At 37.4% G+C, this 23,411-nt stretch overlaps 1 protein-coding gene across 1 annotated transcript in view; it reads right to left on the minus strand.

Moving 5' to 3' along the window:
* Positions 1 to 602: 602 nt before the first annotated feature.
* The window catches only part of LOC128031391 (syntaxin-binding protein 6), a 47,565-nt gene continuing 24,756 nt past the window's right edge, over positions 603 to 23,411 (minus strand). Inside the window, exons 3-6 of the mRNA XM_052619628.1 lie at positions 6,661 to 6,791; positions 6,422 to 6,587; positions 2,772 to 2,929; positions 603 to 2,242 (exon numbers count right to left, since the gene is read on the minus strand). Coding sequence (XP_052475588.1) covers positions 2,219 to 2,242; positions 2,772 to 2,929; positions 6,422 to 6,587; positions 6,661 to 6,791 — 479 coding nt within the window. The 3' untranslated portion in view covers positions 603 to 2,218. The remainder of the gene's footprint in view (positions 2,243 to 2,771; positions 2,930 to 6,421; positions 6,588 to 6,660; positions 6,792 to 23,411) is intronic.

A 23,411-nucleotide genomic window follows, 5' to 3' on the forward strand; every position in this document is an offset into this window, starting at 1 on the left:
ATATGTTTATTAGCCATGGCCTGGCCCATTATCATTATCTTCCATATAGATGTATTTTTTCAGAAAACTGCTAAAGTGAAAAACACTGACTCTATCCATGTTTCATATTATTAATCAAACCCTGAGTTGTGGATGGTTATAAAGACTAAACGGATCGTATGTGTTTGGTTTTGTCTTCTCTAAATTCCTATTTCTCCCTCACACACACACACACACACACACACACAGGTATTGTGTTTGCAGCCGACAGACAGCAGTGTGGTGTGTGCAGTGGGTTAATTATTAATAACTCCAGCGCGGCTGACTTTGCACTCAACAGGAAGTCAAAGGCATGAGCAGGATCCTGAGCCAGATCTAGAGACGTCAGCTGCTCACCGCTGCGTCACATCTCACATCTGCCAGATCACTCAAAGGTGACTCCAGCACGGCCCGTCCTCGATGCACACATGTGAACAATCACTTACAGCACGCTTTTAATAATATGGGGAAGAACCTGTGTCGCAAAAGCACAGATCAATCATGCAAGAACATTAAAGACTACTATTTTTTGCAAGACATCTATTATTTTAAATTGATCAGATAAAGCATATCCAGGATGATGCTGAATTGTACAATTCAATTTATTACACTCAAGAAATGTCTCAGTGTTACAGATATAACATGGTTGCCTAAGTAGGGAACGAGCGTCTCTGGCGTGACTGCTGTCTGGAGTTTGTCTGAACACATGCCAGTTTCGGTTGATTTTATCAGTCTGTTGAGGGATAATGTAGCCCAGGGGTCCTCAACTCTGGAGCTCAAGGTCCACTCTCCAATCCTAATCTAACACTCCTGAACAAGCTCCTCCAAGAAGTGAGCTGCTGGGGAAAGAACAGCACATTTCCCATCACATAATCCCAAATATGCCTTCTTGCATCTAAATGAGCAAAAAAGTTGTGATGACTTCATTCATTATCATTCATTGTTCAGTCTTCCACACAGTAGCACAGGCACATTGTGTTAAAGGAAAAACTATATCAATATTCCCTTTGAGTAAAAAAAGTGTCTTACAACTGAGTGACAAGGATAAGGCTATTCTACTGTACATTCTCAAACATGTGGTCAGAGAACTGCAAACAGGGATTGTTTTTCATCATGAAAGCGTAACATGAAAAACATGAACATCTAGGCCTGGGATGCACATGACAGTTTCATAATTCATCTGTTTTTCTGTGACGATGACGCCAGTCTCTGGCAGTATTCCCCAGCCACGCAGTCAGACATCAGTACATCAGAGCTGCTCTCAACAGCCATAAGACAAACCATATGACTGCTCATGCCATTTAACAGAAGAGAAGCTAAAATCATCTCACAGATGACCCAAGTAAAGCAGTCATCTGAAGGCAAATTTAAGGCAGGGTTTTATGCACAGATATGATTATCTACATTATTTATGTAACAAAAATGAACACTATACAGACTTTGGTCTTTGGTCACATAATCTATTCGCAAACAATCAACTGGGAAAGTAACATTGCATATGCTTTTTTTTTTTTTTTTTTTTTTTTTTCAGGTTCCTCAAGGCAAAATCTGTTTAAAATGCTTCAGATATTAACTTGACCAGATTACATTTCTAAAAAAAAATTACTTCAATACATTGTTACATTATGTACATTCATACATTATGTAAACATGCATGTTACACCAAATATGTTTATAAAAGCCGAAAGATGAAAATGCAAGAAAAAAATCATAGCAGAAATTTAGATTATTTTAACAACTGCATATATTTTGACTTAAGATTGGAGAAAAAAAAAAAAGAAATGATGTAAAAAAAAAATAACAAGTTTAGAGTTTTTTCAAAACCTTTGGATAGGAAAATTGATTTTTTATTTTTTATTTAAATCTTTTATTTTCACTAAAGTTCTTTTATGATGGAACTTATTAAACACTCACTAGGTTAAAACTATCTAGAATCTATCAGCAGGCTTTTGAAGCTTTTTTTACATATTTGTTTAGGAATTTTAAATGCTAAAACATGTCTGTCATAGAGTGAGACACTGAAATAAGGCTCACAATGACCACAAATACCATCCAAGTGTAGAGGAGGCATGATCTTTTCTTGTAGATACACACTTGTCCTTTATATGATACTTCATGCACGTCCAGAAACGCTCTCTGATAGCAGAGGGTGATCAGGGAGAGGACTTTGTACCAGATTCTCCAAAAATACAGCAAAGGCTTAACACTTGTGCTTCATGGCAAGCTGGAGAGAGAGAGAGAGAGAGAGAGTTAGAAAGAGAGAGACTGTTAATCATCCATCTGCAATCTACTGTACAAACACAGCACAAAATGTCTGAAGACTTGGCTACAATCTCCTGTCCCTTGCTTGTTCGTTCACTACTTTTCAGAAGTATTTTATAAAAATATTTCATGAACAGTAAATTATCATATTATTCTGATTTCTGAAGATCATGTGACACTGAAGACGGGAGGAATGATGCTGAAAATACAGCTGCGCATCACAGAAATAAATTACACTTTAACAGAGATTCACACAGAAAATAGTTATCTCAAACTATTTCACAATATTACTGTTTTACAGTATTAATGAGCAAACAAATACAGCCTTGGTGAGCAGAAGAGACTTTAAAAACATAAAAAAAAAAAAAACATTGTTACATCATTGATGCAGTCGCCACATGAAGGCAGCAGAACAACACAGATGCCTTTTCACGTGTAAAATCTGCAGAAACTGGCCAAAAGACTACAGACAGACATGTGGCACGCTTCACCTTGTGTGCAGTGTCGGCAAAATGCTGTGCACTGTTCATCATCTGTCCTGTCTTCTCCTCCACGTGTCCCAGTCTCTCGCCGCGCTCGTTCAGCGCCTGACTGGCCTTCTGCACCGCGCTGCTCACACTGTCTGCTGCCTCGTGCAGGACACTGTTCCCTACACACACACACAACATATCTTGAGAGCTTCCAAGAGAGCTTCAGCACAATGCCAAGCTAAAAATCATGCAGACAGAAATTATCCTGAAAATCACATCCTAAAGGTGGAAAGAAACATGGCTCAAGATTTTCCATTACAGCATGTGCTGAACTGTTCAAATGGCCATCTTTATTCCACCTCACGTCTGTCCATGGCGTTGAGTGAAGCTGATCCAGCCGTGACAGGAATCCCACACCTGAGCAGCTTCATGCTGTTAGTTCTGATCTGCTGTGAGACTTAGACCGGAGGGTCTTCATCAGTCACTTCCACAGCCTTATGAACCTTATCATTCACTACAGCCTGACGAGTGTTGACATACGCTATAACTGCTGCCATATGCCCAAGCTTTCATATCGTGTAGAATCATGTGACTGATCATTAAAGAGTTCCTTTTCAACTTTCAAATTATTTCATAAAACAGAAAGCATTCATCACTTGAAATAAATAAACATTAACTTAAATAACTGTTTTTTTTTCAAATGTTGTCAAGGCAACATTTCAAATTTTTTTTCTCAAGTTAAAGTACTAAAATAACTTAAAAAATAATAATAAATAAATAAAAACTCATTTTTGTTTCCTCAAAGAGCCTTTCAATGATTTATTCATAAAGAATTATTTTTGCTTCTTAGTGCAAAGAACATTTTAATAACCTAAAGAATGTGTTTCCACAATAAAGAACCGTTTGGTCAATGGAAAGGGTTCCATGGATGTTAAAGGTTAGGAAATAAAATCCCTGTAAAAAATGATTGAAATGATATGAGCTAGATTGTATACCAGTTTAACCCTTATATGTCTTTGAGCCTCACTATCAGGTGCATTGATGTTTGCTGCATCTGACCCTCAGGAACCACGACTCTACTTCCCACAATAACACCAATCCTGTCGCTGAGTCAGAGTGTGACTACAAGAATAAAGACAAGAAGCAACACTAAGAGCTGTCATTTATCAAGTGGGAGGAATAAGTGGCAGCTGAGAAGAGAAGGAGGCACCTTCTTCCCCCAGGATACAGTTAAAACAGCTACAGCCCCTTCCTCAACATCCCAACACTTTAAAGGTAGCACACACACATGAACCGTCTGCACTCACACAACACATTTGTGAATAATCTACAGATATAACTCACATCAATGCCTGTGCCTTTAACAAATGTTAGACGAGGAAACAAAGAGAGCGGGAGAAAAAAAAAACGGTGCAATCCTGTATAGTACCTTATGTAAACTGATTTATTTAAAGCTATTATTGTTCGCTACTTGAAATGGGAATCTCTTGGCATTTTCAGTTGATTATTTAAGAGTCACATGTCAAGATTAAGGTTGTTGCATAATGTTGAGACAATTGATGTATTGTTACGCCTCTAAATTACATCCAGTAATATGTCAACAAACAGCAAAGAATCTGAAGTAAAGTGAGTATGAGGGGGATTATAGTAAAATAAAAGCCTCCATTAATCATGTTCTTAAGCTATAAAGTAACAAACTTTTCATGATTATTTATGATTAGCAGAACTAAACAGATTTGCTGAATAATAATGAACTTTACACAAACAGTTTGTTCACAACTAGGAAAAATATTATATTTTGCAATAAGTTACCAAAATGTTTATCCTTTAATAAAGCTTGAAAACCAGATTTATATGATTACATTATTTTCTAGCAATAATCAAACATCAAAAGAAAACAGAAAGTTATGTTTTTAAAAATGCTTATTACTACCATATAGTACAATAGTTTTAAAAGCCTTTTAACATAAATTTAGACATAGGTTGAAGTATTCCCCTGTGTTGGCAAAGGTTTATAAATTATTTACATTACAAATCTATGAGATAATGCACAGTTTTTCCAGATTAACATTAATTCAAATTCACAGCATATACAGTGGAAGAGTTTAGCCCCTTTCACACATATGCCGCGTTTCCACCGCAGGAACTGTACCCAGGAACTAGGGACTTGGTCCGGTACTTGGTGTGTTTCCACCGCAGGAACCAGGAACTAAATAAAGTTCTGCGTAAAAAAATGCCCCTCAGAAAGTCCCTGCTGGCGAGGTGGTACTTTTTCAGAGTTGCGGAACTTTCGGGGGCGGGACTTTGGCACTAAACATCCTGATTGGTTGAGTTCACGCAGCATTGGTTGAGTTCAACCACCATTTATTCGGATCAACATTTTCAAAATATTAGTTATTGTGTCATGAAATGTAATTTTTAAAGTATTTCAGGCCAGAATGTAGTTGTTTAAAACTCAAATCTATGGTTTATTTAAAAAGACAGCGGCTATTTAAAAAAGTGTTTCGCCGATCTCTGCGACGGTGAGCTCCACTCGATCAGCGAGAGCTCAGTGATCATCTATCCGACGAGAAGCAGCCCTCACCTCGGATAGACCTTCTGATGTGTGCCGCTGGCTCTGATGTGTCTTTAGTGGTTAAACAGAAAATATATCTTTTTTTTTATAAATCGAACAGGTTAACTTTGGTTTGTAATCAATTTATCTATATGTTAAAATGAAAATAAAAAGACAAATTTATATAATATTTTGTTTCATTGTAATGGCTGCATATATAAACATATCCCTGAACTAAGTACATTTCTGCAGCTGTTATTATGCTTAAATGAAAACGAAAGGAGGCAGTGGTATTTGATATCCTATTTCGTTTTATTCTAAATATACAGTGAGGAAAATTAAAGTAGCCATGGTCAGCTGACTGATGTTATCAAGTACACTGCTGTTTGCAGATTTGCCGGATTTGCTTCGTCTCGGACATTACACTCCCGAGTTGAATGCGCGGAGTCTGAACTACTGAGGATGCAAGCCCAAAATCAGTGTACTTTGTATTGAGAAACGCTCCTGGGAAAATAGTTCCTGGTACAAATGTTCCGGGTAATTTCGGTGGAAATGCAGAAAAAGTCTGTGCTGGTAAATTAAGTAAGTTACCTTTAAGAGGTCATGTGTGAACAGGACCTTTTCAAAACTCCAGATAAATTTGCTAGTCATATGGTTCTTATGGAGATGACATGATTACATGAGCTGTTCACAAAGCTATGTTGTTTTATAATTAGCTTTTCTATGTAAATATGTGCTAGGTGGACATCTTTGACCATTGCGCCTTGCAACTTTTGTCATGCTTCTTCATTCATCAGCTGCAACTCTGCAACTGGATACTATTGTGAGTGTCTCATGTTCATAAGAGCAAACCATTCTGATTGGCCAGTAATGTTAGTTTGGATGAGAGTGAAAGCTGCTTTTCTCATACCATCGGTGAACTCATGGACTTGAAAGTGATATCAAACAACAAGATGTTTCTTTCTTTTAAATGTTAGATTTTTTTTTTTTTGCAGCCATAAGCTGCACTCCAGAAATCTGGCACGGTTCCGGAGAACTTTAAGCCCTTACTCCCAATTTTTTTTTTCCCCATTATAAAAAAAAAGGGTGCATGGTAAGCTTGAACGGGACGTCTCACCTCCCAGCAGTTTGGAGGGGCAGTTGATGAACTCTGGTTTTCTTTCGGGGATGAACCGCTGACACGTGTGATGCAGGATCTGGACAAACATGCACTTCTCTCCAGCTGAACCCGCAGTCCACTGGTCAGATCCATTCTCAAATATCAAGTCAAACTCTGGGCAATCCTGGACATTTTAGGATGATGAGAAGCAGTAGACAGAAGACAGCATCTGAAGGAGCAAGAGCTCATGTACTCACTCGGACGGAGTCGATGCCGTTGACCTGCCGCAGCTGACTGATGCTCCACTGTGATCTCCTGACGAAAGACGACGAGCCTTCAAACTGCTTCACCTTCGTGAGGAACGCCTGCGCTGGCTTCTGATTGGTCACTGAAACGAGAAGGATAATATGTTTCAAATACTGGCTCAAAATAATAATGATTTTGAAAGACTATAACAATAAAATAGACTCTTCTGCTCACCAAGGCTGCATTAATTCGAACAAAACTACAGTAAATCTGTAATATTGTGAAATATTTTTACAATTTAAAATAGCAATTTTTCATGTTAAATATACAGTAAAAGCTGTATTTTCAGCATCATTCCTCCAGTCTTCAGTGTCACATTATCTTCAGAAATCATTCTATTATAATGATGAATTACTGCACAAGAAACATTTCTCATTATTAGCAATGTTGTGCTGTTTTATATGTTTGGGGAAATAATGATATACTATCATTCAAATGTTTGGGGTAAGTTCAATTATTATTTTTATATATATATATATATATATATATATATATATATATATATATATATATATATATATATATATATATATATATATATATATATATATATAATAATTTTTATTTTTATTCAGCAAGGGCACATCAGTTTGATTAAATGTGAGAGTAAAGACATGCATAATGTTTTTAACAATGAAAGCAATAAGAACCATTGTTAATAAGTGAATGATTTCTGAAGATCATGTGACACTGAAGTCTGGAGTAAAGATGCTGAAAATTCAGATTTGCATCATAAAAATTCATTAATTTTTAAAATTTATTAATATACAGTTATTCGAAAATGTAATAATATTTCTCAATATTACTGTTTTTACTGTACTCCTCATCAAATAAATACAACCTTGGTAAACATAAACAATTTTTTTTTTCCCCAAAAACATCACATTTATTCAAAACTTCTGACCAGTCGTCTGTTAAGCCATTTTTCCACACAACACAGAAACAAACACTCCCCAGGGATCTGGATCACAGATGTGTGGTGGTACTGTACAGTGGAGCTCTATCTAGTTCTCTAGCTCGTATCAGAGAGCAGTGTGTACAGATCCCACCACACCCGGCTCCGCTGGAGCGGGAACATCCGGCCCACGGCGCTCTGTTTGAGGAATTTCTGATCCTCGGCTGTTTGTTCAGGCCTCTGTGTCCAACACTCCCTTTTCCTCCCTCTCACTCGCTCCATCTGTCAGATGCCTGGAGTCAGGGACCTGACTTCACCTCCAACGTTTGAGATCATTCTGATCTGGAGCTACAGGCTCACAGTAGTCCCGGGGTGTGTGTCTATGGAAATATCTGGATGCACTCAATACCTCCAATATTGTGCAATAATCTTAACTCTCCAAAGAGTTGTGCTTTTTTAAAAGCAATGTTAAGGTGAATGTTAATGTAGCATAGTTGCACAAACACAAAGTACACTATCTGCTATTTAGATATATTAAGAAGCAGCAAACAAAAACCCTGTCAATGTATGCACAATATAAATTGCAATATGCATCATATTGTATCATGATTCATTTATTGTTAGTGGCACATCCCTAGATAACAAGAAAACAAAACTGTAGACTGATAAAACGAGTCCGTCCTAGTTAATGATGCCCACACTAACTAATATAAAACTCAAGAAGTGCTGGAACCTGTACCAAAGAGCTGTACTGATAACAAATTCCACCAGCTTGGCTGTGTGGTCATTAAATTAAAATTAAAATCAAATCAACATAAATGCAGAGAAGATTCTACAAACACATTTCATCACAATCACTGGACACAAATGCAATGAGATGTTCTCTGCTGTATATGATGTCCCACACATTTCGTAAATATGACTGATGAATCCACCTCTACACAGATTTAACATGCATATGCATTTTCTTATGAATTATTCACAGAGAGAATAAAGCCATGATGATGAATATTCAGTATGATGACCTATTTTCCTTTTTTGGTGAACTTTTGCTTTAAATAGATAAACTGGACAAAAATGGCGCTAAAATATATAGAGTAGTGCGCATAGGCAAAGACAAAACGAATGAGATGAGATGAGATTGTTCAATTAATTAGATTGAGGTTTTCCCCTTCATTTTATAAAAACAACCAAAATATCAGCTGATGTTCAAGCTGTCACATGCAACTGTTAAAGTAAGAGAGTGTTTGTTCAGGAATAATGCACAGGACTAACCAGAGTGCCTTTCCTTTGTCTCTTAGTGAATAGATCTTTAATTTGTGATGCATTTAATTCTTGGTGTCAACAGGCCTTTAGAAATCAAATCATTCTACTGAAGCTCAGCAGTAGTTGCTTTCCAGACGGCTACTATTAAATGCCTTTCAGTGGGTTTCCCCCTCAACGAACCCCAAAATGTGTTTTAAGTCTCCCCAGGGCTCTTTTGATACCTAGAGGTCATGTGACTCACTCCTGCAGGATTGCTGTGGGCTTGGAATGATCTTCTGGGTGTGTTTTAGACCCGCTCTGAATGGAAACAGAAAGGCCACGCTGGGGCTCCTGGTGACGGGTCTCATTCTCTGGAAATATTATGATTGGCTAACCACAATTATACTTAACATACCACATAAACTCAGATCACTGTATCAGAATATTTGCATAGTAGCTGGAGATCGAATGTTCAATATCCTCTAAGAAAAATTAACAAACATTATGTGGTTATAAAGCATATTTAGGGCTGAGGTAAAGTGAATGTGGCTTTTGGGTGATGATATAATCAATTCATATAAACCAATCGAATCCACGAAAAACTGCTGAAATGGAATGTAAACCGAACAAACATACAAAGAAAAGATGAATACACATGTGGGAATTTATTTTTTTTCCAGTTTTGAGTCCATTAGATTTAGTGCTGCCAAAAAGTAGACTTGGCGAGATTCATAGAATCCAGGATAAAAACTAAAGTACTTTCAAAGAGCGACAGAAATGAACTTTTCCACTACAGGGTGATATTTGCCCCCTTAAAGTGATTTCTGGGCCATTTTTACCTTTATAAGAACAACTTTTGCATGCACCCCCTTTCATGTAAATCCATACATTTTTTAATAAATGCAATTACAATAATGAAATCAGTATCAACAAAGCTATGTGTGTATCCGAAGCTATGTGAACGTCTCAGTGGAGCATTATTTGTTTGTAGTTTCTTTGGTAAACCAGTTACAATTTGACACAGCCTTTGCAAAAATACTTTTTTTTTTTTTAAGTTATGCACTCAACATGAATGCAGCAACATGTAAGCAAGCATGTTAATTCCAATGTCTAATCTGTGATCAGTGATTGTTTTGATATGTAAGGACTAGAGCGGCCCCCGACTAATGAGAAATGCACCTTATATATGACCATATTAGATTGGTTCTTTTAAAAGACATTTCTGAAGACATTTCAAGCTTTCTATAGATATACAGTTAGGTCCATATATATTTGGAGACTATATATTTGACAGAAGTTTCATAATTTTGGCTCTGTATGCCACCAAAATAGAATTCAAATGAAACAATCAAGATTACATTAAAGTACAGACTTTAAACTGTTACATCCTTGTGGCAGATCACAGTATAAATAAATGCATAATTGCTTTTACTTTACGTCCGACTACGTGCTGCGTTTCTGTTGCCAAGTGTACAGTTTTCCCCAAAACTTTTTTTTTGTGCAACTTTTTCATCATTGCCGCGGGTTCTTTTTCAACTCTGTTGTTTAAAGCAACTTTATATATAGTGCTGGGTGGTTTGAACAAAAAATGTACATCAATTTTTTTTTTTTTTATTATGCCGGTTTATGAAGTTTTTTTTCTTCTTTTTTTTTTTCATGCATAATCAGGTGTAAAATACCAATATTTGGTATGAACCGGTATACCGCCCAGCACTAATATATATATATATATATATATATATATATATATATATAACCACAAATATAACCCCAAGAACGCAATTGGGCTAGTTTTGGACTATTTTGAGAAGCAAATTAGCAGATTTTTTGTAAATACCTGGCAACCCTGTATGTATTGTTCATTTGCAGGGTCAGTTCAGAAACATGACCTGTTCACACTGGAAATCTGATATTGTCCACATTTAAAACAACAACGTGAACAGCTAAACAAAAAAATCTGAGCAAATTAAGGCACTAAAGCACTAATGCTCACAGTGTGAACATAGCCTTTGAATCAATCCAGACTTTTACCTTTTTAATTGACGTAGAAATAATGAAGGAATAATCCACATCTGTCCATGAAATGGCTTTGAGTCAATGGCCCAATTACTTATGATCCTTTGAAAAAGAAGGGAGGTATATATTAAAGAGCTGAAATATTCCTTAACCTTTCCTCAGATTTTGATGAGAATACCCTCAAATTAAAGTTCGGAGAGTGCAGCTTATATTCATCATATAACTGTACCTTGAATATGTTTTGCTCAACAGCTAATATATATATATATATATATATATATATTAGTGCTGTCAATCGATTAAAAAAAATTAACTAATTAATCGCACAATTTTTTTAAATTAATCGTGATTAATCGCGATTAATCACAGTTAAAAGACTGAAACTTTTTGGATATGTAAATGTAAAATGTAAATAATTAATGTAAACTCAAGACAAAGAAACTATTTAAATTCAAAATATGATTGTTTATTGGAATTTTTGTTTAACTTGTAACACAGATTTTCTCATGTAAACAACATACCTGCAATAAACCATCAATATCCTCCAAATTAACTGTTGGCTTGAAAGCCATATTTATTACAGAAATAAAAACACAGGCATGTAAGTACCATTTGAATTTCAAAACAATCAATGCCAATAAAAAACAAAAATGATTTCCATGTTGAATTCTAAGTGGACTGCAAAAAAATTCCAAAGTATAGTCATTGCCAGTGCTTTAAGTGGGCCAGTACGCACCAGTACTCAGTACCGCCACTTCCAAATATAGCTCTTGAGCGTACCGCCACCTCTCCGTGCGCCCAGAATGTGCTTTTAGCATACTGGTACGCTCATTTGGACATCTGTTTTAATAGAGGTTTTAATCGTTTACCTGCACTGCCGATTTTCAGAGCGCCCTTCACAATGCAAGCTTCCTAATTCATCCCACCCAGAGCAGAAACTACATTACCCATTCACCCTTAAGTTATACAAGTGAATAGCGCATGTGTCGCTTTTCCCACTGTTAAGTGTCAACAACTCAACGTGGCCGGAGAAGGTGTGTGAAACTCGTTATGAGTGTACACCACACTCGGTTCAGTTAAAAATCAAATACAGTTAACAACAACACTTCATATGTTTTCTTGGCTTCAGACTCTGAATACTGCAAGAACAAGACCAGAATCAGATTATTCGCTGACTGACACCTCACCAAGTCTCTGCAGGTCAGACTCAACCTAATGAAGTAATGCAGCTCTTTCAGGAAGGGTGACCAGACGGGACAGAAAAATTCGGGACAGTCCCGAAATCTAAACTGTCCTGACTCCCGAATCTGGCCCTAATTGTCCCGGAAGTTATACTAAAGCAAAATCTTGAGTATTTATTGTCTGATAAACATTAAAAACTGTCTGCGGAGGTTGAGTCGTCCTGCAGCCCCCGCTGGCTGTTCATTGGCTGCAGCATCTTTTTTCTAAGTTCTAAAAAAATACCGTAGACGGCAAGGCACAAATTTAGATATTCATTTATCTAATTAATCTATAGCCTATGCACAAAGACAATATGATCTTTTTGTCCCCTTTTCGTTTTAAAGCTTGATGAAGAGAGAGAGAGCAAGTTGCTGCAGCTGAGGAGGACAGTGATGCACGCGTACAGGAGTGATTGACAGTTCGCGGCACTGTGTACAAAAAATACTCCGCTACACAATTATTTCATTATTTTTGTTTAAGCTTATTAACGTTAGCGTTACAGAAAGGTCTGATTTACGCACTGTTACAACAATCATTGTTTTTTTTTTGTTTTTTTTTTTCAACAATGACATTTGAGTTCATGATTTTAATGTTGCTGTTTCTTGTGGCAGACTGAAGAGTAATCCGGCAGAGTTTTATACTGAAACTTTCCGTCTAAAAGTCCTTCCTTGGTCTTATCCATATTTCTTTGCACGTTGAACACACATAGGCCAATAAAAAAAAACTGCAACCGCGTTAATTGCGTTATTTAAATATTTCAAATTAATCGAATGCGTTAACGCGCTAATTTTGACAGCACTAATATATATATATATATTGTGCCTTTGTCCAAAACAGAGATGGCAGAAGAGAGTCCTATTGTTTTCTTTATTTTATAAAAGCACAACCTTTTGTGGATATTGGGAGTGTACTCAAATAAAAATAGACCCTTGACAGTTTGAAATGTTGAGTCACTCTTATATGTATAAGTAAAAATTATTTTTACATTTTGTTTCCAGTTTTCCCAGGGAAAGAATGCCAGTGATGGTGCCAGCGCCTCCATGTTATGCAATAAATGTCTATCTTTTACACTCCATACACACACTTTGATATAAGCTTAATGGCACACATTTATCTAGGTTAACACTAGAGCGAGGGGAGTGCTTTAAGTGGGCACTGTCTCACTGCACCATTGAGGATGATGAGATTCTCTCATGCCTGGAGGAGATCTTCAGAAAATAAACCAAGATGCATATACATACAGAGCAGAGCTCAGCAAGAGTTCAAGACTCAGTCTGATGAATAGGAACTCCTAATAGTTGCTCCGCAGAATCCAGATGAGGCAGGATCAAACAGACCAGCCAAATGGATCTGCACAAATGAGTCTGTGGAACAGCTCCAACCAAACCATTAGCCTAGCAAGACCTCAGGCACCGTTCAGCTGAGACTAATAAACAACTTCCTGCAGCACATGCATTATTTGTAGGCATTTAAACAGCACAGCAACTGATCTCCTGAACTGTCACACCAAGATGTTATTAGACTCATCTGACAGCTTGCTAGCAAACTACAGAAAGAATGTTTTAAAATACATCTTAAATTATGCACTCGGACTCTGTCATATTTGTCTCAAAACAAGTTTATGCTTTGAGAAAAATATACCATGTCAAGCACAACTCATGCTCTAACAAAGACCGGTTACACCTGCCAATAACATGCTTTTATTTTATTTTTTTGCATTGAAATGCATTTGGAAACACATGCTAACCCAGCAGGCTAGAAAAACTCTGCATGTTAAAAACAAAAAAAAGTATCATATTCTTTGATACATCATTAATGAAAACTGAGAGATGAACAAACATGCCTTAAAAGCCTGGTGATCATATTTAAGACACTGATTGAAGAAGAGAAGAGCTTTCCCTCAAAACATCACTGCACCTTATAAAGTTTTAATAGACCACACTGAAAATTATTTTTTAAAGTTTAAAGAGAATGCAACACACAGGATTTTATCCACATTAATTACAACATGAAGGTCTGTGGGCAGACAGCACAGAGCCAGCATGTGCTTCACTCAGACAGGAAGGTGATAAAGAGCATAAAGAGTCTGTTCAGGTAAGCCACACAAAAGAGCTCAAATTGAGTCAGGCAGATGGAAACAGTCCAGGAAAAGGTCTGTGCGAGAGATTTTGTGCCTCTTTGGGATGGTACAATGAAGCCTCGTTCATTTGCAGAACGCAAGCTTCTGGACGGTGCACAAGTCTGAACTATCGAGTTTAGGTACTTTGGTGCAGAGCTAGTGGTTGTCTTGTAGGCAAACATCAGTTCCTTGCATTTGATGCTAGCGGCTATTGGCGACCATGCAAACTAATGAAACCCTCACTGCTGCATTCTGGATCAGCTGCAGAGGCTCGATAGTACATGCCAGAAGGCCCACCAAGAGAGCATTAGTCTGGAGACAACAAGAGCTTGGACAAGGAGTTGTGTGGCCTGCTCTGATAGGAAGGGTTTAATCTTCCTAATGTTGTAGCATTCGGGCTGTTGTAGTGATATGGTCAGTGAAGCTTAACTGATCAACAATCACAACTTCCTGGAAGAAGTTACGGTTGGTGAACCTAGCTATGTATTGTAGTAATTACATCTGGATGGCTAAATGGTTTTGCTAATTTCTTCAGTGTTTCTCGTAATCATCTCGTTTTCAAATATAGTAAAAACATGCGTGAGACTTTATTCCAGCAGTCTACAGTTAACAAGACTCAAATACAGAGCAGAACAGGATCTCTGAATGACTTGGTTACTGACAAAAATGTATGAAGATACAATGATTAAAGTCAATAAATATTTGGTGAGCTATACCATGTACGTGGGTCAATCATCAAAATGATAAACGTTTAATTCAACTTAAAAATCTATATATATATATATACATATATATATTTTTCACATTAGAATGCGTCTGTAACACACTGGTGCTGTAGGGAGCACACAACATAAAGTAGAAAATAAAAGTCTTTTTAATATATCCACTGGAGAAAGCACTAGAAACACAGGGAATCTGTAACACAACCAACATCTAACAACCAGATGAGGACGAGGAGATATCAGGGATTAAATTAACAGTGACAAATTTGTCAGCAAAAATTCAAAATATAATACAATTTCTTATGATCACTTTTTTGTCCTTTTACATATTTTAGTAAGCATGGGTCTAAATAAATATGCTGTTTCTTTTTAAATTAATGAATTTGTTGCACTGAATGACAATGGAACATATTTAACCCATATTTTGACATAAAAGTAGACAAAGCTTTCCACACCAAAATGGAGATTTGGTCTGAGTATCTGAAACTATATCTGACATGCACAAAGACAGGAAAATTTATTTTAAACTATTAGTTGTTATTTTCAAAAGTGTAATGTTAACATATGTATAACATTAGAGCTTGTGTGTTGTGTCTGTCGGGTCTGTGTGTGTAGAGATATTTGGCATGATAATAACATCATGCCCTGCATTTTAATCATTGCTCTAAATCTAACAGCTCCTCTGCTCAGATGAACATGAACACACATTCACAGCCAACCATCTGCTTCATAACACGAGTTTGGTGTTTGTGACGGGAGGCAGAGCACATCTGATTCAGAAAGGAAACCCAATGCAACCAACCCGAGAACCTCACATTTCCTCCTGCCATTTGAAGTCCACAACTGGGTTTTTGCACCTTTTCAATAGTGCAGTGAAGGACACAGACAGAAAGCAATGAGGGAGGAGAGAGGGGAACCACAAACTGGGTTATTTTAATATCATTGAGATACAATTAAAGTTTTTATTAATATCTTGATTTTGTTTTTACTTTTATATTTTTTGCTTTTATTTTAATTTTGATTTAACTTTTAGTTAATTTGGTCTTCATTTTTATTATTATTTCTATATAGTTTTATATTAATTATATTATATATTATATTATATTATATGAAACATTTCAAGTTTATTAAGTCTTTATTTGCAGCCTATATACAGCACATGCATTGTGCATTATAAAAGTATTTTCAATGCATTAATTATACCTTGTATTGCACCGTATAATGCAATTCAAGCAACTTATCTTTGGATGTGAAATTAATTTGAACAAAAGTTTTTCTTGCACTCCAACAAACTATTTCCTTTGCATGGAAATATACATACTGCAAAAAGCAAAAATGTTACCTGCACATACATTACATAAATGCATCACACAACTGGAGTGATATCCACCGAATTTGAGGTGCTGTGCCCTAACAACTCAACTATTCATAAAGAACAGATGCATGCTGGAGCCCTTTTATTTGATTAAAAGTGATCAATTCTAATCTTTGTCTGATAAATCATGTTGACACACGCGGGTATCTTCCCCGCCAGGAACCAAGCAGCGGATGAAGCCAGCGACTCACTGAAGAAGCTCTCAGAGAGAAACGTCTGTCTAAGTCCCATCTAACCTTTAGACGTGCTCGGAGTGAACAGCAGGCCTCCAGGAACACAAAACGTCCTGCTGCTCCGGTTACTGACTTTATACATTTATTTGATTAAAAATACAGAAATATTATAACAATTTAAAATAATGTTTTTCTATGTGAATATCAGTTAAAATGAAATTTACTCCTATGATCAGAGCTGTATTTTCAGCATCATTCCTCCAGTCTTCAGAAATCATTCTGATATACTGACTTGCTGCTCATTTATTATCATCAATGTTGAAAACATTACCATTTAAAGGTCTAGGGTTAGTGAAAGAAATGAACACTTGTATACACATTCAATTAATCAAGTCAAGTCACCTTTATTTATATAGTGCTTCATACAATACTGATTGTGTCAAAGCAGCTTTACAGTGTTAAACAGGACAATAGAAAACAGTCCATTCATCAGTTAAAGTCAGTTCATTGTTGATTCAGTGACGTCATTGTCCAGCTCAGCTCAGATCTCTTCCAATAGTGTCTGTGCGGTCAATAGGCTAGTGACAATGCCCCTGAATTTTCGAGATACCCCTACCGGAGGTAGAACTAAACCCAACAATGTTTTTCCTCATCTCTAAGGTCTCCCATATATGAAATGGATTCTTGGCTAAAAATATTTTACTGCTAAGATTGTTAAATTAACAGATATTGTTATACACCACAAAACCAATAAAGGACTAAAATATAGCCTGTCCGTATGGGAGTTAAGGCATATAAACTAATGCAGATCAATCACACAAGCTCTGAGAGCTTTGAAACTTGACATGTTTGTAGTCAGGAAGTTGATTTAACTACTAGAAAAGACTGGATGTGAATATCTTGATGTATGGAATAAATAGACACATGTAAACACATATCTAAAATAAGCGGACATGCACAAATTTAATATCTATGCAGAATGTTTTCATTTACTTTGTGCTTGCTTTGCCTGGCATTATCATAGAAACACATATGATGGCTTGTTGGAAAGGTGGGGTTGTGCTGAATCCAGCAATACCAAATATGTAAATATATGATAAAAGAGAAGTGTTCTGTCACTCGATGTATGATGTGTCCAAAATGAATGAAAATGGAACACTGACATAATTGAGTCCAAACCCATTCATTATCAGTGGTGAGAAGAATGTTGAGAAATTCAAATATAAGAGACATCAAAAAATATTTAATATGGCACCTTGTACTATATGGAAATCGAAAGATAACACCTTACCATAGCACAAACAGGAGACCAGGAGTTTGAACTTAATGAACTTTTTAATAAAACTATAACTTAACTTCACACAATACAACTTAAATTACTGTCTTAAATAAAACAAATGGCAATCTAACTAAAGAAACAAACACTCTTTGGGGAAATGAGCCCTGTCTTCTCAGGCTGTTTAGTTTATTTTCTAGCAGCAACCATTTGGAACATCAACTGCTTTTGGGAACCGTTGGAGAAGGGTCTGGCTGCAGACTTGCACTTGCACTCTCAGACACTGCTTCTGCTAGCAAGGCCACTTGAAGTCTTTATTTTTTATTTTGTTCTATTTATTGATAACTTTTTGTTTGAATTTCCCAACATTTTATAACAGTTGCCATGTGGCAAAGACAAGAAAAAATAAACTAAATTACAATGTCAATTGCAATCGCTACTTGCACTCTCCGCTACCTGTGACTTCACTTGCAATCAACACAAATCGTGCATGTTGCCAATGGAGACGAGACGCTGTGGTTGTGATTAAACGATTAAAACTAATTTAGTACTATAACGTACAGGGTCCTGCAAGAAAAAGACAAGCACAGACCTTGGCCACAGAACAGCAGAATATGAACGCAATGCACAAAGTCTTTCGTTAAGCGTTTTCCTCCTGTAGAAAAAAACTAACACTTAATATGGCATAATGTATTCAGACACATTAAGTTCAATTAAAAGATCAAATTCGATATATAGTTATTATTCAATGTACTGCAAGTCAAGCAGATGGCTATGAACACAATGTGCAAACTTTGTCCTCCCATACAATAACGCTTAATGTGGCCTAATAACAGACTAAGATAATAAAGACAATTTAGTAGGCCTAGGCTAGCCTATATGTCTTGTTGTTGACTCTAAGTATATACAGACCAGCAAATATGAACGGGCATTATGCATTAAGTGATTTTAAAGGATCAACTCCGTACAGGCAAGAAGACGAGTACAGAACGCAGTGCATTAAATTGTACATTAAACGTTTTCCTCCTATAGAAAATCATTATAAATAAAACACATAATGTAGGTTAATGGACAAAGACAGTGATATAAACAAGTTGTAGACAGTTTATTCTATATGGAAAAATGCTTAATGTGAAACTTTGCGTGTTTCGTTTATTCTGGGCTCACATGCTTGCCTGTACATATTAGTTATGTATTTTAATAAAGTAGAGAAGCATGAGTTTGGCCTTTCTCATCTATGTCCATTATGCCACATTTTGCAGTATGTGAGGAAAATACTATATACATATTCCTTATATTAATGAACTGTACATTTAATTTCATATTTTAATAGCATCTTAATATATTAAGCCATGTTAAGTGTTTTTTTTTCTATGCTTAGCTAGAGACTTTATGCAAATGTTCATATTCTGGTGTTCTGGCCATGGATTTGCCGATCTTGTCTTTTTCTTGCAGGACCCTGTACGTTATAGTACTAAATTAGTTTTAATAATTTAATCACCACCACAGCGTCTTGTCTCCATTGGCAACATGCACGATTTGTGTTGATTGCAAGTGAAGTCACAGGTAGCGGAGAGTTCAAGTAGCAATTGCAAGTGACATTGTAATTTAGTTTCTTTTTTCTTGTCTTCACAACCTGGCTTTATAAAATGTTGGGAAATTCAAACGAAAAGTAATAAAAAAAATAAACAAAATAAAAAATAAAGACTGCAAGTGATGTCACTAGCGGAAGTACAAATGTCTGAGTGTGCAAGTCTGAGAGTGCAAGTGAAAGCCTGCAGCCAGACCCTCTTGAAACATTTTGGGGTCAACCCCCCATGATGTTACAACTGCAACACACCACTCATCCACATTGTCACCAGTGACAAAGTGGGTCATATTTGGACAGTCAGGGCAAGAGCAAAACCCTGTGCAGGTCAAGCCCACAGAAAGACACTGGCATTTGGTGGCATTGGTGCAGTTTCCATCTTTACAGTAGAGGTGGGTGAGGTCTCTAACTCCTTTAGGTGCTGGTGCCTTCTGGAACATCACAGATTAAATGCAGCCACCTTCTCTGAGCCTCCATCCTCTACCAACTGGGTTCCAGAGAAGAGGTTTGGCCAGGTGGCTGTGACGCCACACTACTGTTTGGTACACGGCTCTCAGCACATGTTGCTGGAAGCCATCTTCTGTTGGGGGTAGTTTTGCTGCTGACACCTCAGCTCATCCAGGTTGGTGCTAGGATGCCCATCTTGGTGCCTCTTCTTTGTCTTTCAAGATCTTTGATTGAGTGTTGGTGGTAATATCTATCAAAAACTATAACGACACAGCTGTGACCTTCCTTTCCCATTAAAATTGCGATCTTTTTCCAGACACACTCACCCAGGTCATTGAACGTTTGAAAGGCTGAATCATTGAGCATTTGAAGAAGATCCATGCCATCAATGATATATGCTGATGGTTCTTTTACACTTGGCAGCTGCTGTTGTCTTCTTTATGCTTCCATCATCAAAAAACAAAGAGGGTGGGACAAAATCATGTTTAATCTGAGATACGAGATTTTTATGACTTGGGAGCGGGGAGATACGAGGTTATGCACTCATTGATAAGAATGATACAGACACAGACGTCGCTGCTGCCAGCAGTATTCATCAAAGTCTGCGGTCGTGTCGGGCCTTTTGACAAGAGATAAGGCTTTAAGGGGTAACTAAACCCCTGATCAGAGCCTGACTCCACCCATTGGCAATATTTGAAAAATGCTGAAAAGTGGGCAGAGCACAGCGGAGATAGAGGGGACAAACCAAGGGCAGGGCTGAGCCGGTGGGGCGTGAACCTGAGACCCTCAGTGACAGATTAATTGACAGCTGCTGTTAGAGTCGCTAAAATGGAGAGTGACTCTAGTGACGCAAGTAGTTTTGCTACAGAGCGTTCATTTGAAGTAGAGGACTTTTCTCCCCCACCTTCACCTGAAGTGGAGGATGTCGAGGTGTCTGAGGACACAGGGCCAGGGCCTGAGCCATATCAATTCAAGCCACTGGCTCAAACTGCGGTCTTAACTCCCGGATTCTGATAGGCATCCGATGATGCTAGCGAAGCAGCCGTGCAAGAGAGAATGGGCCAGTCTCCGAGTAAGGCACTGCGTCGCTTTTCAGCGTGAGCTGTGTGGAGCATTACAGCTGTGTGGAGCATTACCGAAGCATTACAGCTATGGATTTTTAACAAAACAAGCCTACTCAAATGTATCTAACCTAACGATTTTCATTCGTTATTGTAAGAAATGAAAAAGAGTTATGCAAAGATAGGCTTACTTGGCGCCAGTAGACAGACCTTTTTTCTCCCATAAATAAAACCTGTTAGCCTACTTGGGGCATTTTACATGCACAGTGCCAACTTTGAGTCAGTAAAATAATAATAAAAACAATAATTTAATGCTGGTATCCAAAACATTTAATTCAATACAAGTAGAATTAGAAATTAGATACATTTTAAAACTTCAATGCACATGTATAATAAGCCTAGTAATAATAACCCTAGTACTATCGATCATAACATACTTCTACAGAGACTGGAAAACTGGGTTGGGCTTTCTGGGATGGTACTCAAATGGTTCAGGTCATACTTAGAAGGGAGAGGCTATTATGTGAGTCTATTAGAGCATAAGTCTAAGTGGACGTCCATGACATGTGGAGTGCCACAAGGGTCAATTCTTGCACCGCTCTTGTTTAGCCTGTGTATGCTTCCACTAAGTCAAATAATGAGAAAGAACCAAATTGCCTATCACAGATATGCTGATGATACCCAGATTTACCTAGCCATATCTCCAAATTACTACAGCCCAATAGGAGGATCTTTGATGACATCTTTGTACGCATACGCGAGTGGTTGTGTGGCAACAAAACAAACAGTATGGCAGGCTGTAAAGACGCAACGAGCACTTTCAAGTGAGTTAAGGCCCGTTCACACCAAGCACGATAACTATAAAGATAACTATAAATATAACGATATTAGCGTCCACACCAGCGAACGATATTGTCTGTGTATTTGAAGCGGACGCGGCACGTCTGCTGCTTTAAATTCTCGAGCTCATTACAGCAGGATTGATTCTGATTGGTTGGCAATGTTTTATCGTTCATCAGGTGGAAAAATCGTTCTGAAAGTGATTCCAACGATATCGTTTCTTTATCGTTATAGTTATGGTGTGGATTCTGCTATTCTTTAATATTGAGAACGATTTTTAGAACTATATCTTTATCGTTATCTTTATAGTTATCGTGCTTGGTGTGAACGGGCCTTTAGCGGGCAAAATCCTCAATATATAAGCACTTTAACATCTGAAGACCGGAGGAGGTTTGGAGAGAAGCTCAAAATTTGTATTGGTGACAAAATCGAAGCTATTCAAAGCCCATATGAGATCTGGGATGACAAAAAACGTTGGTCCGACTCGCCCGTGTCTTGGCCACGAATCTGCTGGGGAGACATTTATTCTTATTTAATAGAAACCCCTGGACCCTTTACTCATGAAAGATTAAAGGCTTTCAAAAGTCTGAAGGCCTATGATTATTTTGTTTCTTGAACAGTTGGGTCAGTCTTTTCTGCCAAGCAGAAAGCAGTGATCGTGCTAAAAGCAGAGGTTAGACCTGGCCAAGCAGAGTCACAGCATGATTTGCATCTCCCGTGGGTGTTCGACAAAGAGAACGTCTTCATTGTCTTCATTGATCAGTGTTCTTATTTACTTATTTATTTACTGAAAATGTAGTGACTGTTGTACCAATTCAATTGTTTTCAGTGTGAGACTTTCAATGGCGTCTGTACTAATGGTGAAAAATTGTATATCACAGCTTACACATTTCTCCTTCTTTCAAATCCAGTCTTGGAGAAACATGCAGTCATGTAGCAGCTTTAATGTTTAAAGTAGAAGCAGCTGTCAGGATAGGACTTACAAATGCTGCATGTACTAGTGAGGCTTGCAGCAAAGCACAGCTACAGAATGATGTGAGGAACATAGTCTGGGTGCTGTGGATTGCGGTTTGGGACACCTGAATCAGAAAGCGAAAACATATGACTCGGTTGATTTGACTCAGTTTTATTTATTTTTATTCAATCTTCTATAAATACATAGTCACTAAGACTTACCATGAACAAAATGTGCCTCACAAACTCTTTCAGAAGCTGCAGGCTTTCTTCGGAACGTCCAGGTTCAATCGCCTAATTGCACGCAACCATTTCTTTCATTTTTCGCTATCCTTTTCGGAGGGAATTCGGAAAAACTTTTTATCAGGCCCCCAACTAACCGTACAATCGACCACACAGCAAAAGTGAACCATCCTCTTCTCTAAATCCTCCTCCAAACGTGCAAAACAATCAAATTACAGGTATCTAGCGGTGTTTCCTGCCACACGATTCCCATGATGCAACGCGACAAACATAAACAATGACGTCACAAAAGATCCGCCTATTGACTCCCTCTGCCAATGCATTGATAAAATTAATAGTTGGATGTGCCAGAGCTTTCTTCAGCTAAACAAGGAAAAAACTGAAGCCATTGCATTTGGAAACAAACATGAAGTGTTCAAGGTGAATGCATACCTTGACACTAGGGGTCAAACAACTAAAAATCATGTCAGGAATCTTGGTGTGATTCTGGAGACCGGTCTGAGTTTCAGTAGTCATGTCAAAGCAGT

This window comes from Carassius gibelio, chromosome A17, assembly GCF_023724105.1.
Source record: "Carassius gibelio isolate Cgi1373 ecotype wild population from Czech Republic chromosome A17, carGib1.2-hapl.c, whole genome shotgun sequence".
NCBI lineage: Eukaryota > Metazoa > Chordata > Actinopteri > Cypriniformes > Cyprinidae > Carassius > Carassius gibelio.